The sequence below is a fragment of the Vulpes vulpes genome, chromosome 9 (assembly GCF_048418805.1).
Source record: "Vulpes vulpes isolate BD-2025 chromosome 9, VulVul3, whole genome shotgun sequence".
In the NCBI taxonomy this organism is placed as follows: Eukaryota; Metazoa; Chordata; class Mammalia; order Carnivora; family Canidae; genus Vulpes; species Vulpes vulpes.
This window is the reverse complement of record NC_132788.1, coordinates 92,773,971-92,789,661: the sequence shown is the minus strand read 5'-3', so window position 1 is coordinate 92,789,661 and position 15,691 is coordinate 92,773,971. Positions and strand designations below refer to the sequence as shown.

Below are 15,691 nucleotides of genomic sequence, written 5' to 3'. Positions count from 1 at the left end.
AGGGGCTCTAGACTGCTGGACTCCACCCCAGGTCCCCCTCTTCTCCAGACTCATTTACTACCTGTAGTCTTCTTTTCTGGCTAGGTGAAAAAGCTCTCTATAGGGTAAGGAAGGGACCCTTCTTTGTGGTTTATCATTTGAATTCTGAAGGTTGGGGAGGTCTGTTGTTTGGGGGCAACAAATCTACCAGTTTTTTTCTCCTTGTGCCTTTGGTGTCATACTTGGGAAGACTTTCTCCCGCTTCTGATTACAGAAGTAGTCATGGAAATATTCTTTGAGTACTTCAGTGTTTTTGTGATTTTCATCACCTCATCGCTGTCCCATTTCCTTACAGAAAACCGAGTGGCTCTGTCTGAACTGCCAAACTAAGCGGCTGCTAGAGGGCAGCCTGGGAGAGCCCACACCCCTGCCGCTGCCCACCTCTCAACAGCCCCCCACTGGGGCCCCTCTCCGTGTGGCTGGAACCGCCCCTCTGAAGCAGAAAGGGCCACAGGGGCTGGGCCAGCCATCAGGCCCCCTGCCTGCCAAGGCCAGTCCCCTGCCCGCCAAGGCCAGCCCCCAGGCCAAACCCCTCAAGGCTGCTGAACCCAGCAGGGCCGTGAGCAGTGCCCAGGAAAAGAAGACCGGAATCCCAGCTAAACCCGAGCCTGGGCCGAAGCCACCTCCAGAGACTACCCTACCCCCTGGGACTCCCAAAGGAAAGACAGGGGCCCGGAGGACTGAACCTGCCACCCCTGTTGTCAAAACTGTTCCAGAAGCTCCTAAGGGTGGGGAGTCAGAGGTCAGTCCCGCTCACTTCCCGGGGACCCTAGTTCTCAGGTGGGGTGGTGTAGGGCAGGCCTTGGTTCTCTGGGACGTAGGCCTGGGGCAGGCCCCTTGGGGCTGCAGAGGAGATAAAGGATGCTGAATGAGGCCCTGTGGGCCTGGAACCTGTGAGTTCTAGGCTGGTCCTGTGTCTGGCGCATAGTTGAATGCTTTGGTGGGTTTTGCTACCATTAGATCTAATAAAGTTTTTTCTTGAGAAGCTAGGGCTTCTTGAGGTTTCTAAGGCCAGAGAAATGGAAATGGTGGGCCATGATCCCCGGAAGTAGAGGGCCCCTTCTTCAGGGCCCTGGGATTGACAGAGGGCTGAGCTTCCCCAGTGAGCTATCTGCCACAGGGAGTCAAGTGTCTGCTTCTCACCCTACTACAGGAGCTGGCGGGAAAGTCTTACTCTCAGGACCTGTCTCGGAGCCCACAGAGCCTCAGTGACACAGGCTATTCCTCAGATGGCATCTCTAGCTCCCAGAGCGAGATCACAGGCGTCGTACAGCAGGAGGTGGAGCAGCTGGACAGCGCAGGGGTGACAGGGCCTCGCCCACCCAGCCCCTCTGAGCTCCACAAGGTGGGGAGCAGCATGCGGCCTTCACTGGAGGCCCAGGGCCCAGCCCCTAGGGGTGAGCAGAGCAAGCCACCCAGGAGCAGTGGTGAGGAGCTGAAGCGGAGGCCCCACTCCTTGTCCATCATGCCTGAGGCCTATGACTCCGATGAAGAGCTGGAGGATATCCTGGAGGAAGAGGAAGACTCTGTGGAGTGGGGGCACCAGAGGGAGCAGCAAGACACAGCTGAGTCCTCAGATGACTTTGGCAGTCAGCTTAGACATGACTACGTGGAGGATAGCAGTGAGGGTGGCCTGTCTCCTCTCCCACCCCAGCCCCCAGCCCGGGCAGCAGAACTGACTGATGAGGAGTTCATGCGACGGCAGATCCTGGAGATGAGCGCTGAGGAAGACAACCTGGAAGAGGATGATGCCACCACCTCTGGGCCCAGCCTGGCCAAACATGGTGCCCAGAAAGGCGGCCCCAGGCCCCGGCCTGAGCCCAGCCAAGACCCAGCAGCTCCACCTAAGAGACGTCTGCCACACAATGCCACCACTGGCTATGAGGAGCTGCTCTCTGAAGGGGGCCCAGCTGAGGCCAGTGATGGCACTGGGGCCCTGCAGGGGGGGCTCCGCCGCTTCAAGACCATTGAGCTCAATAGCACGGGCAGCTATGGCCACGAGCTGGACATGGGCCAAGGCCCTGACACCAGCCTGGAGCGGGAGCCTGAGCTGGAGATGGAGAGCCTGACGGGCTCACCCGAGGACCGCTCCCGCGGGGAGCACTCCTCCACGCTGCCGGCCTCCACGCCCAGCTACACGTCTGGCACCTCTCCGACCTCCCTGTCCTCACTGGAGGAGGACAGCGACAGCAGCCCCAGCCGCCGGCAGCGGCTAGAAGAAGCAAAGCAGCAGCGCAAGGCCCGGCACCGCTCGCATGGGCCCCTGCTGCCCACCATCGAGGACTCCTCAGAGGAGGAGGAGCTGCGGGAGGAGGAGGAGCTACTGCGGGAGCAGGAGAAGATGCGGGAGGTGGAGCAGCAGCGCATCCGCAGCACTGCCCGCAAGACTCGGCGAGACAAGGAGGAACTGCGGGCCCAGAGGCGGCGTGAGCGCTCCAAGACCCCCCCGAGCAACCTGTCACCCATTGAGGATGCCTCCCCAACTGAGGAGCTGAGGCAGGCGGCTGAGATGGAGGAGCTCCACCGCTCATCCTGCTCTGAGTACTCGCCCTCCCCTTCCCTCGACTCAGAGGCTGAAGCCCTGGACGGTGGCCCCACCCGACTCTACAAGTCGGGCAGTGAGTACAACCTGCCCACCTTCATGTCCCTCTACTCGCCAACGGAGACACCCTCAGGCAGCTCTGCCACTCCCAGCTCTGGCCGGCCCCTCAAGAGCGCAGAAGAGGCCTACGAGGAGATGATGCGCAAGGCCGAGCTGCTCCAGCGGCAACAGGGTCAGGGGGCAGGTGGCCCCTCTCAGCCCACTGGCCCGCGGAGCCAGGGCACCATTGAGTACCAGGATACACCTGACCAGGACTATGGCCGGCCTGCGCAGCCTGTCTCTGAGGGCACACCGGCCAGCCTGGGAGCAGCGGTATATGAGGAAATCCTTCAGACGTCACAGAGTATTGCTCGCATGCGGCAGGCCTCCTCCCAGGACCTGGCCTTTGCAGAGGACAAGAAGAAGGAGAAGCAGTTTCTGAATGCTGACACTGTGTACATGGACCCAATGAAGCAAAATGGTGGCCCACTCACCCCTGGTACCAGTCCCACCCAGCTTGCTGCCCCTGTTTCCTTTTCCACCTCCTCCTCCTCAGACAGCAGTGGTGGCCGAGTCATTCCCGATGTTCGCGTTACTCAGCATTTTGCAAAGGAGCCTCAGGACCCCCTCAAGCTTCACAGCTCTCCTGTGTCCCCCAGCTCTGCCTCCAAGGAGGTAGGCATATCCTTCTCCCAGGGCCCTGGTGCCCCAGCCACCACAGCTGTGGCTCCTTGTCTGGCCGGCCTGTCACGAGGTTATATGACCCCGACCTCCCCGGCAGGCTCTGAGCGCAGCCCTTCACCATCCTCTGTAGGCCACAGCTATGGACAGAGCCCCGCCACTGCTAACTATGGCTCCCAGACTGAAGAGCTACCCCAGGCCCTCAGTGGCCCCCCTGTCAGTGGACGTGCTGCCAGAGACAAGCCCCTGAGTGTTAGTGATGGTGAGAGTGGCCCCCACATAGCTTCCCGGGGCTATTCCTACTTCGCAGGCTCCAGCCCACCCCTCTCTCCATCTTCTCCCTCAGAGAGTCCCACATTCTCCCCTGGAAAACTGGGCCCAAGAGCCACAGCTGAGTTCTCTACACAGACGCCAAGCCCGACCCCTGCCTCGGAAGTGCCTCGGAGCCCTGGTGCCCCGAGTCCAGCACCCATGGTGGCTCAGGGCACGCAAACGCCACACCGACCCGGCACCCCTCGCCTGGTATGGCAGCAGTCCTCTCAGGAGGCCCCTTTCATGGTCATCACTCTGGCATCAGATGCCTCCAGCCAGACCAGGATGGTACATGCCAGCGCCTCCACCTCCCCAGTGTGTTCACCCACGGACATCCAGCTCACCACCCACAGCTATAGCCAGACAACACCTCCGAGTGTGTCCCAGCTGCCCCCAGAGCCACCTGGGCCACCTGGCTTCCCACGGGCACCCAGTGCCAGTGCGGATGGGCCCTTGGCAGTATATGGCTGGGGCACCCTCCCTGCTGAGAATATCTCCCTGTGCCGGATCTCCTCAGTCCCGGGAACATCTAGGGTGGAACCAGGCCCCAGGCCTCCAGGCAGTGCCGTGGTAGACCTTCGCACAGCTGTCAAGCCCACACCCATCATCCTTACTGACCAAGGCATGGACCTGACTTCTCTTGCTGTGGAAGCAAGGAAGTATGGCCTTGCCTTGGATCCAATCCCAGGACGGCAGTCGACTGCTGTGCAGCCTTTGGTCATCAACCTCAACGCCCAGGAGCAGACCCATGCCTTCCTCAGCACTTCCACCACCGTGAGCATCACCATGGCCTCATCTGTGCTCATGGCTCAGCAAAAGCAGCCTGTGGTCTATGGAGACCCCTTCCAGAGCCGGCTTGACTTTGGCCAGGGTGCAGGTAGCCCCGTGTGCCTGGCCCAGGTCAAGCAGGTAGAACAGGCTGTCCAGACAGCCCCGTACCGAGGTGGGCCCCGTGGAAGACCTAGGGAGGCCAAGTTTGCCAGGTATAACCTACCTAACCAGGTAGCACCTCTGGCCAGAAGGGACGTTTTAATCACTCAGATGGGCACTGCCCAGAGTGTTGGCCTCAAATCAGGTCCAGCGCCAGAGCCTAGTGCTGAACCCCACCGAGCTGCCCCCACAGAGCTGCGGTCACATGCTATGCCAGGTGCCAGGAAGCCACACACAGTGGTGGTGCAGATGGGAGAGGGAACAGCAGGCACTGTGACCACACTGCTCCCAGAGGAGCCCTCAGGTGCCCTGGACCTCACTGGGATGAGGCCTGAGAGCCAAATGGCATGCTGTGACATGGTCTACAAGTTCCCCTTTGGCAGTAGCTGCACAGGTACCTTCCACCCCACCCCCAATGCACCTGAGAAGAGTGTAGCAGACATTGCCCCACCTGGCCAGAGTGGCGGCCCCTTCTACAGTCCCCGTGACCCTGAGCCTCCTGAGCCCCCTACCTACCGGGCACAGGGGGTAGTGGGACCTGGGCCCCATGAGGAACAGAGGCCCTACCCACAAGGCCTCCATGGCAGGTTATACTCCTCCATGTCTGACACCAATTTGGCTGAGGCTGGCCTCAACTACCATGCCCACAAGATGGGCCAGCTCTTCCAGGGCCCTGGACGAGACTCAGCTATGGATCTCAGCTCGCTGAAGCACTCCTACAGCCTGGGCTTTGTGGATGGACGCTACCTTGGGCAGGGCTTGCAGTATGGCTCCTACACAGACCTACGCCATCCCACAGACATTTTGACTCACCCGCTTCCCATGCGACGCTACAGTTCAGTGTCAAACATCTACTCAGACCACAGGTATGGCCCACGGGGAGATGCAGCTGGCTTCCAGGAGGCCAGCCTGGCCCAGTACAGTGCCACCACCGCCCGTGAGATCAGCCGCATGTGTGCTGCCCTCAACTCCATGGACCAGTATGGAGGGCGGCATGGCAGTGGTGGTGGTGGCCCTGACCTCATGCAGTATCAGCCTCAGCCTGGGCCTGGGCTCAGCGCCCCACAGGGCCTGGCTCCCCTCAGACCTGGCCTCCTAGGGAACCCCACCTTCCCAGAGGGCCACCCAAGTTCTGGGAACCTGGCCCAGTACAGGCCTACGGGAGGCCAGGGAACAGCAGTCAGACAGCTTCTGCCATCCACGGCCACTGTGCGTGCAGCCGATGGCATGATCTACTCAACTATCAACACTCCAATTGCTGCAACACTGCCCATAACCACCCAGCCCGCCTCTGTACTGCGGCCCATGGTGCGCCGTGGCATATACAGGCCTTATGTGTCTGCTGGAGTTACAGCCGTGCCGCTCACCAGCCTGACACGCATGCCTGTGATTGCCCCCCGGATACCTCTTGGGCCCACAGGGCTGTACCGATACCCGGCACCAAGTAGATTCCCCACTGCTTCCAGTGTTCCCCCTGCTGACGGTCCTCTCTACCTGGGGAAACCTGCTGCTGCCAAGGCCCCAGGGGCTGGGGGCCCACCAAGGCCAGAGCTACCCGCAGGGGCGGCTCGGGAAGAACCTCTCTCCACAGCCACCCCTGCTGCCGCCAAGGAGGCCGTAGCAGCCCCAGCCCCGCTGGCTGGCCAAAAGCCCCCCATAGATACTGCTTCCGGTGGCGGCAGTGGAGCCCTTGGCCGGCCGGGGCTGGAGAAGGAGGACGCCACACAGGAGGAGCGACAGCGGAAGCAGCAGGAGCAGCTGCTCCAGCTGGAGCGGGAGCGGGTGGAGTTGGAGAAGCTGCGGCAGCTGCGGCTGCAGGAGGAGCTGGAGCGCGAGCGTGTGGAGCTACAGCGACACCGGGAGGAGGAGCAGCTGCTGGTGCAGCGGGAGCTGCAGGAGCTGCAGACCATCAAGCACCACGTGCTGCAGCAGCAACAGGAGGAGCGGCAGGCCCAGTTCGCCCTGCAGCGGGAGCAGCTAGCACAGCAGCGTCTGCAGCTGGAGCAGATCCAGCAGCTGCAGCAGCAGCTGCAACAGCAGCTAGAGGAACAGAAGCAGAGGCAGAAGGCCCCCTTCCCCGTGGCCTGTGAGGCACCTGGCCGGGGGGCTCCCCCAGCTGCCACAGAGCTGGCTCAGAATGGTCAGTACTGGCCACCTCTGAGCCACACAGCCTTCATTGCTGTGGCAGGGCCAGAGGGGCCGGGGCAGCCTCGGGAGCCTGGGCTGCATCGGGGCCTCCCCAGCTCTGCCTCGGACATGTCCCTGCAGACAGAGGAGCCGTGGGAGGCCAGCCGCAGCAGCATCAAGAAGCGGCACTCTATGCCTCGCCTGCGGGATGCCTGCGAGCCAGAGTCAGGGCCTGAGCCCTGCTCGGTCAGGAGGATTGCAGACAGCAGTGTGCAGACGGACGATGAGGAGGGGGAGGGCCGCTACCTCCTGACCAGGCGGCGCCGGGTGCGGCGGAGTGCGGACTGCAGTGTGCAGACTGATGATGAGGACAGTGCTGAGTGGGAGCAGCCAGTGCGCCGCCGCCGGTCCCGTCTTTCCCGCCATTCGGACTCTGGCTCCGACAGCAAGCACGATGCTGCTGCCTCGTCATCCCCTGCGGCTGCTGCTGCTGCCGTGAGGGCCATGAGCAGCGTGGGCATCCAGACCATCAGTGACTGCTCCGTGCAGACAGAGCCTGACCAACTGCCCAGGGTCTCTCCGGCCATCCATATCACAGCCGTGACCGACCCCAAGGTGGAGATTGTCAGGTACATCTCGGCACCAGAGAAGACTGGGCGCGGGGAGAGTCTGGCCTGCCAGACGGAACCCGAGGGGCAAGCCCAGGGTGTGGCAGGGCCGCAGCTCATGGGGCCAACCGCCATCAGCCCTTACCTGCCTGGCATCCAGATTGTCACCCCAGGACCCCTGGGCAGATTTGAAAAAAAGAAGCCGGATCCCCTGGAGATTGGATACCAGGCCCAGCTGCCCCCGGAGTCCCTGTCACAGCTCGTGAGCCGCCAGCCTCCCAAGTCCCCCCAGGTCCTCTACTCACCGGTCTCACCCCTGTCCCCACACCGGCTCCTGGACACCTCCTTTGCTTCCAGTGAGAGGCTGAACAAGGCTCACGTGAGTCCCCAGAAGCACTTCACAGCTGACAGCGCTCTCCGCCAGCAGACGCTGCCTCGCCCCATGAAGACCCTGCAGCGGTCCTTGTCCGACCCTAAGCCCCTGAGCCCCACCGCCGAGGAGTCTGCCAAAGAGAGGTTCTCCCTCTACCAGCACCAGGGGGGACTGGGTAGCCAGGTATGGGCACAGGGGCTGGTCCAGGGTGGGGCAGGGGTCTCTTTCTAGCCTGGGGGCCCCCGAGGGAGGGGTTTCTCCTGGGGTGGGGGGTGGAGTCACCTTCAGCTCCAGAGGCCCAGAGGAAGGAGTTGAGGATGAGGACTGGACCTTCCTTCCTCAAGGCACACCTGGTGGAGCCGGCAGCCTGGCAAGGACATCTGGGCAAATGCACACTCACACACTGGCCCCCACAGCCACCCATCCAGACCCCACTGGAAACTTCAGCCTTTCCTCAGCACTGCCTCTTCATGGCCATATCTGGTCCAGCCCCTACAACATCCCCCCTCCCAGTCTGGGGCCCCCCATTCCAAACCTTTACTGGGGATGTTTCCTTAGAAAATCAGTAACACAGACCTGGCTGGGCCACTCCCTACTCCCAGCCCCAACCTGGCTTCCATGGCCCCACAGGAAGCCCAAGCCTCTGGGCCTAGCATTCAGGGTCCATCTTAATGGGCTGCAGTGTGCTCTTGGTCTCATCTTGTCCCCTGCCCCTCTCTGCCCCTCAATAAATCTGCTTACACTCCTGTCTGCTCCCCTAGGCAGGGAACCTTACAGCATAAATTTACCCTTGCCTGTGGCTTTAGTTGCCAAAGGATGCCCTGGGACTGAACGAGGTGACCTGCTATGGGCTGCCATGCAGGGGAAGATGGGAGTTGCAAAGGCCTAATGCCAAGGATTTTAAGTGCCAGACTGAGGAGCATGGGCCTTTCTCATAGGCCTTTGAAGCCTCTGGAGGTTTTAGGCAGGTGAGATGGGCAAGATGTGTTTGTTTGTTTTTTTTCCAAAGATTTTATCTGTTTATTTGAGAGAGAGAGAGAGAGAGAGAGAGAGAGAGACAGCATGAGTTGGGGAGAGGGGCAAAGGGAGAGGTAGAAGCAGGTTCCCCACTGAGCAGGGAGCCTGACATGGGACTTGATCCCAGGACTCCGAGATAATGACCTGAGTCAAAGGGAGATGCTTAACCAACTGAGCCACCAGGTGCTCCAAGATGGGTATTTTAGAAAGCTTCCTGGGCAGAATGTGGGCAGATGGGCTGAAAGACCACACAGTGGCCTTGAGGAAAAGAGGCAGGAACCAGAGGCACTGTGAAGTATGTCTACCTGTTTTCTGGGATTGATACAGAGAGAAGAGGGTGGGGTTTTGGAGGTGATGAGTTTGGGTAGTGGAGAGCCCGGGGGTATGCAGGCCAGAGAGTCTGGGGGTGGGATCAGGAGTCGCTGGCAGGGAGCCCAGGCCAGGGCTGGCTGTCCTGGCTCCAGGCTGAGGCAGGCACAGAGGTTCCATGGGCTGGCCTTGTGGTGCCATGTCACGATGGGCATTCATGGTGTGTGGCCAAAATAAAAGACGAACAATAGAGTAAGGAGTTCAAAAAGCGAAATTTACTGGGGTGTCTGAGTGGCTCAGTCAGTTAATCGCCCAACTCTTGATCTCAGCTCAGGTGTTGACCTCAGGTTATGAGTTCAAACCCAGCATGGAGCCTACTTTAAAAAACAAACAAACAAAAACCCCAAAACCCAATATTTATTGTTAAAGGCCTATGTGTTGTTCTAAGGCTCTGAGGCACACTATTATTTCCTTTATGACATACGGTGAGAGGAGATGGGAGGCTTTTATGTAGTTTCTTCACAAGGTAAAAGGAAAAGCCCAATTGTCAGGCCCTAGTGTATTTTGGGGACTTGCGTGGTTCATTAAAACCCAAAGGCCTGGAACACTCTAGGAAGGCTAGGAGCTAGAGATGAAGGCCCTGGTGTAAACCTTCCAGTCATGTGGACCTTCAGGCAATGTGGAACATCAGGGCAGGTGAGGAGAACTACACAGAGGCAGTGTTAGGGAACCTGGACCAGGGAGCCATGCAGCCAGAGAGAGGGCCAGGGAGGCCCTGAAGGGGAGCTGGCAGCCCTAGAGAGTGGTTGGTTCACAGGGATATGGAAAGAACTGGGCCAGGCTGAGAGCACAGTCCAGAGGATTTGGCAGAGGGCGGCACAGGGCAGCTGGGTGGATAAGTAGCTGAGTTACATGTCCCTTAAAAGAGGAGTAGGGCAGGAGGCAGGAAAGACCCAGAGCCTGCAGTAACTGACATACAGTCAGCATGTGCCCCATTCCCATGATCCTCTAGGGAGCCTGCTGGGCACCCAGAGGCCACTCCATTTCTGTCCACGGCCCTCTACTGCCGTTGGTCCCCTACCAGCTGCTAGACCTAAACCCAGAGCCAGACTGTGCCCTCCTTACCTCAGGACACTCAGCGGGAGACAGAGGGTGGCCAGCCCCCTGAATACATGCAGGGGTTCTCAGAGCCACTGTGTACCAGAGGTTCTCAGAGGCAGGCCAGTCCCAGAGACCAGCACAGAGGGGCATCTGCTCCTCTGCTCCCCTGCCGCTGCCCAGAGTGCTGGGAGTGAGAAGACCTATGAAACGATCACGGGTGGTGATCCCCACCAGTGCGTGGGCAGGACAGGTCTCAAGGCTGCCCAGTGAATCAGAGCACTCGCTGTATGGAGGCCAGCCTCTGCCCCAACCCAAGCCAGGGCTCTTCTACCTTTTGCCCCACCAAGTCACCCACACCTTGGGTCTCAGTGCTGCCCGCCCTTCCCTCTGTCTCAGGTGTCGGCGCTGCCACCCAACAGCCTGGTCCGCAAGGTGAAGCGGACACTGCCCAGCCCCCCTCCAGAGGAGGCTCACCTGCCCCTGGCTGGCCAGGCCCCCCCACAGCTGTATGCGGCCAGCCTGCTGCAGCATGGGCTGGCGGGGCCCACCGCTGTCCCTGCCACCAAGGCCAGCCTGCTCCGGGAGCTGGACCGGGACCTGCGGCTGGTGGAGCATGAATCCACCAAGCTGCGCAAGAAGCAAGCAGAGTTGGATGAGGAGGAGAAGGAGATCGACGCCAAGCTCAAGTACCTGGAGCTGGGCATCACACAGCGGAAAGAGTCTTTGGCCAAAGACCGGGGTGGCCGTGACTACCCACCCTTGCGTGGTCTAGGTGAGCATCGTGACTACTTGTCTGATAGCGAGCTCAACCAGCTACGGCTCCAGGGTTGTGCCACTCCTGCCGGCCAGTACACAGACTTCCCTGGCAGTGCTGCTGCCCCTGCCACCCCCGCTGGCCCCACTGCCTTCCAACAGCCCCGGTTTCCACCTCCAGCCCCACAGTATGCTGCAGGCAGTGGTGGGCCAACTCAGAACGGATTCCCAGCCCACCAAACACCCACCTACCCTGGCCCTAGCACGTACCCAGCACCTGCCTTTCCTCCTGGCACCAGTTACCCAGCTGAGCCTGGTCTGCCAAGCCAACAGGCTTTCCGTCCCACAGGCCATTATGCAGCCCAAACACCCATGCCAACCACACAGAGCACTCTTTTCCCAGTCCCGGCTGACAGCCGTGTCCCGCACCAGAAGCCACGCCAGACATCACTAGCCGACTTGGAACAGAAGGTGCCCACTAACTATGAAGTGATCGCCAGCCCTGTTGTGGCCATGTCTTCGGCCCCATCTGAAACCAGCTACAGTGGCCCAGCAGTAAGCAGCAGCTATGAGCAAGGCAAAGCTGCTGAGCTGCCCCGGGCCAGTGACCGTAGTGGCGTGAGCCTGAGCTCAGCCTCCACCTATCCCTCTGACTCCCACTACACCAGCCTGGAGCAGAATGTCCCTCGGAACTATGTGATGATTGACGACATCAGTGAGCTGACCAAGGACAACGCCTCCACTGCCCTTGAGAGCCAGCGACTGGAGCCCCTGGGGCCAAGCAGCAGCAGTGGGCGTCCCGGCAAAGAGCCGGGAGAACCAGGCATCCTAGAGGGGCCCATACTGCCCTGCTGCTATACCAGAGGGGAGGAAGAATCTGAGGAGGACTCTTATGACCCCCGTGGGAAGAGTGGCCATCACCGGAGTGTGGAGAGCAATGGCCGAGCAGCCAGTGCCCACTACTACGGTGATAGTGACTACAGACACGGGGCTCGAGCAGACAAGTATGGCGCAGGCCCCATGGGGCCCAAGCATCCCTCTAAGAGCCTGGCACCAGCTGCCATCTCTTCAAAGCGCAGCAAGCACCGGAAGCAGGGCATGGAGCAAAAGATCTCCAAGTTCTCACCTATTGAAGAGGCCAAGGACGTGGAGTCGGATCTGGCCTCCTACCCCTCCCCTGCAGTCAGCAGCAGCCTGGCCTCTCGGGGCAGGAAGTTCCAGGATGAAATCACCTATGGGCTCAAGAAGAACGTATATGAGCAGCAGAGGTACTATGGGGTGTCCAGCCGGGACCCGGTGGAGGAGGATGACCGCATGTATGGAGGGAGCAGCCGGTCCCGGGTGGCCTCTGCATACAGTGGGGAGAAGCTGTCCAGCCATGACTTCAGTGGCCGGGGCAAAGGATATGAGCGGGAGCGGGAAGCTGTGGACCGACTTCAAAAAGCGGGCCCCAAGCCCTCGTCCCTGAGCATGGCCCACAGCCGGGCCCGGCCCCCCATGCGAAGCCAGACCTCTGAAGAGGAGAGCCCTGTCAGCCCCTTGGGGCGGCCTCGCCCTGCCGGCAGCACACTTCCTCCTGGGGACACCTGCCCACAGTTCTGCTCCAGCCACTCCATGCCTGATGTCCAGGAGCATATCAAGGATGGGCCTCGGGCCCACACGTATAAGCGTGAAGAAAGCTACATCCTGGATGACTCCCACTGCGTAGTTTCCGACAGCGAAGGTAATGGCAGCCAGGGGTGATTTCTGCAGCTGCTCAGCATCTTGGGGGGCCTGCCCACCCATGGGGCCCTGGGCCCTGAGATGTCCCAGAGGGGCCTGACTTGGCGCCTCCCCAGTGGGCCCTGCTGCAGGCTGCTCCACCTGTGCCTTGGCCCTGGTTGTGGGGGGGCGGGCTGGGGGCCTAGTGGTAATGCTTGTGGCTGTGGCGCCCACTCTCTGGTTTCCTTGCATGGCTTCAGCTGGGCCTCCCCCTGCAGCCAGCCTGGGGGTTGATGGTGTTCTGTTTTTGGTCTCTGAAGCGTATCACCTGGGCCAGGAGGAGACAGACTGGTTTGATAAGCCCCGGGATGCCCGCTCTGACCGATTCAGGCACCACGGGGGCCATGCAGTCTCCTCCTCCTCCCAGAAGCGAGGCCCTGCCAGGCACAGCTACCACGACTACGATGAGCCCCCCGAGGAGGGCCTGTGGCCACATGATGAGGGTGGCCCTAGCCGCCACACCTCAGCCAAGGAACACCGGCACCACGGTGACCACGGGCGGCACTCAGGCCGCCACGCTGGCGATGAGCCAGGCCGGCGTGCTGCCAAACCACACACTCGGGACCTGGGGCGCCATGAGGCCCGGCCTCACCCTCAACCCAGCCCTGCCCCAGCAATGCAGAAGAAGGGTCAGCCTGGGTACGCCAGCTCTGCTGAGTACTCACAGCCATCCCGTGCTCCGTCAGCATACCATCATGCCTCTGACAGCAAGAAGGGCTCCCGGCAGGCCCACTCGGGGCCCACTACACCGCAGCCAAAGCCAGAACCCCAGCCACAGCCGCAAGGTCGGCAGGCGGCTCCTGGGCCACAGCAGTCACAGCCACCACCGTCGAGGCAGACTCCCTCAGCGACAGGATTGCGCCAGCCACAGACACCGCAGCAGCAGCAGCAGCAACAACAGCAGCAGCAGCAGCAAGGTCTCGGGACACAGCCCGCTCAGCAGGCCCCAGTGCAGACTCGGGTGCAGCAGCAGGGCCAGCCAGCTGCCAGGGGCCCAGCCCCTGCTGCCAGCCAGCCAGCAGGGAAGGCTCAGCCGGGCCCCACAACAGCCACAGGCCCCCAGCCAGTAGGACCGGTAAGTAGGGCTCCAGCACACAGATGTACCCAGGGTGGATGCTGTGGTGGGAGCTGGGACGTGCCCTCGATTCCCTACTGGGTGTGGGCAGAGTCGTCGGACGGTGTCTTAGCTGTGGGTTCTATGTTGCAGCCACGGGCAGAGCAGGCAAACGGCTCTAAAGGGACAGCCAAGGCACCCCAACAGGGGAGGCCTCCTCAGGCCCAACCACCACCAGGACCTGGACCTGCAGGTGAGCCTATATTTTGGTGCCTTCAGCCATGGCCCCAAGTTCCTGATCTGCCCTCTCCCTATACCCACTGGCACCCTGAGCTCCCTTGTACCGCATACTGTACTGTTTCCGGAGAAGGTGCCAGGGGTCTGGAGACCTTCCTAACAGAAATGAGCCTGGGGTTAGAATGAGCTAGTGGTTGGGGCGCCTGGGTGACTCAGTGGGTTGGGCATCCGACTTTTGGTTTCAGCATGGGCCATCATCTCATGGCTCATGGGATGTGAGATTGAGTCCTTCATTGGGCTCCACACTCAGCAGGGAGTCTGCTCAAAGATTTTCCCCCTCTGCCTCTCCCTTTACACATTCTCTCTCTCTCTCTCTCCCTCTCCCTCCCCCCTGTAAAATAAATAAATAAATCTTTAAAAAAAATGAGCTAGTGAAAAAAAAAAAAAATGAGCTAGTGGGGTCACCAGCACTGGGGCCTTCTGGCCCAGGAAGCTCTGGGCAGGACCTGAAAGGGACAGGTAAGTATAGGTCCAGGATCATAGCCTCTTACTATCTCCCTCCTTCCCCTTCTACCTCTGCCTTCCCATCCTACTCTTCTCTTCCTTCCTTTCCTCTTTCTGCTTCCTCCCACCCTCCTCCCTTCTTGTTCTTCCCTCTCTCTCTTCCTTACTCTCTTCCTCCTCACTCTCCCGCCTCATGGCTGCCTGTGTGCAGACTCCCTCAGGGCTTCTCTCCCCCTCAGAGCCCAAAGGGCCAAGCCTGCCTCCTGAGGGTGGTCTCTTTCCCCCTAGGCATGAAGGCCGGAGCCAGGCCTGGAGGGACTCCAGGGGCTCCTGCTGGCCAGCCAGGCGCTGAAGGTGAGAGTGTGCTCTCCAAAATCCTTCCTGGTGGGGCAGCAGAGCAGGCCGGCAAACTGACAGAAGGTAGGCCCTGCCTGCGGCCAGGTCCATGGTGGGTGGCGGCTCCGGGGCCCTGCTGTGGCAGAGGTTGGGTCTGGGAAATGATTCTAGGCTCCATCAGTGAGCCACAGGCCAGCCTGAAGGTCTACCTGCTGTCGCCCAGTGGCTTTCTGGCAGGGGAGGGGGTGTCCCCTGCCCCTTGGGCTACGCTGGGCTTCACTGCCAAATGGCCCCAACAAGGAGGGAGTTTAGTCTAATTTCCTGATGCTTCTCTCCTTTTTCTGTCATAGCTGTCTCTGCTTTTGGCAAAAAGTTCTCCTCATTCTGGTGACCATGCCCTGCAGGGTAAGTATGAGTTGCCTTGACCCAGCCTCCCTTCATGTGGGGGTCCTCAGGGATCCTCTAGGAGGAGTCTTATCTTCAGCAGTGGGTGATGTGGCCAGAGCTGCAGTATCCTCTCCTGTGAGTGTGGGAGGAGGGCAAGGAGGAGGAGAAGGGACTCAATGCACAGAGGCCCTAACACGGGGCCAACTTAGTAGAGGTCCCAGCAGAGGGAAGCTAGGGCCAACATCCCCTCGTCCTCTCCCACCACCCCCTACCACCTCTACCCCAGGGCTCTCACAGCCTTGAGTTGACTTTAGTTTGTAGGTAGGGCCCCCTGGGATGCAGCCTCTCCCCAACCCTCCTCTGTAAATACTCCACAGGCTCTTGAAGAGATGAAGGGAGATGATATCATTGCTGTGGAAAAATCTCTGGAGTCAGAGGCCTGGGCACAGCTCTGGACTCTGCGTATAACAGTGAGTGTCAGGTCCAGGGTAGGGTGGGACAGAAGAGGGGGTGAAGGTCCGAGGCCTGGCTGACCAGACCCATGTAGTTCCTACAGGTGTGAACTGGGACCAGGCTGGTGG

At 60.6% G+C, this 15,691-nt stretch overlaps 1 protein-coding gene across 4 annotated transcripts in view; it reads left to right on the top strand.

Moving 5' to 3' along the window:
- BSN (bassoon presynaptic cytomatrix protein) overlaps positions 1–15,691 on the top strand; it is a 97,398-nt gene that overhangs the window by 75,873 nt on the left and 5,834 nt on the right. For 3 of the 4 annotated variants that reach the window (XR_011994398.1, XR_011994396.1, XR_011994397.1), the window contains 8 exons: positions 335–781; positions 1,193–7,834; positions 10,475–12,554; positions 12,853–13,667; positions 13,800–13,899; positions 14,676–14,807; positions 15,074–15,128; positions 15,488–15,580. Coding sequence is in view for 1 of the 4 variants with exons in the window: in XM_072720990.1 (XP_072577091.1) it covers positions 335–781; positions 1,193–7,834; positions 10,475–12,554; positions 12,853–13,667; positions 13,800–13,899; positions 14,676–14,807; positions 15,074–15,114 (10,257 nt within the window). In the remaining 3 variants the exon portion in view is untranslated. The remainder of the gene's footprint in view (positions 1–334; positions 782–1,192; positions 7,835–10,474; positions 12,555–12,852; positions 13,668–13,799; positions 13,900–14,675; positions 14,808–15,073; positions 15,129–15,487; positions 15,581–15,691) is intronic. The other variant, XM_072720990.1, reaches the window with a different exon arrangement.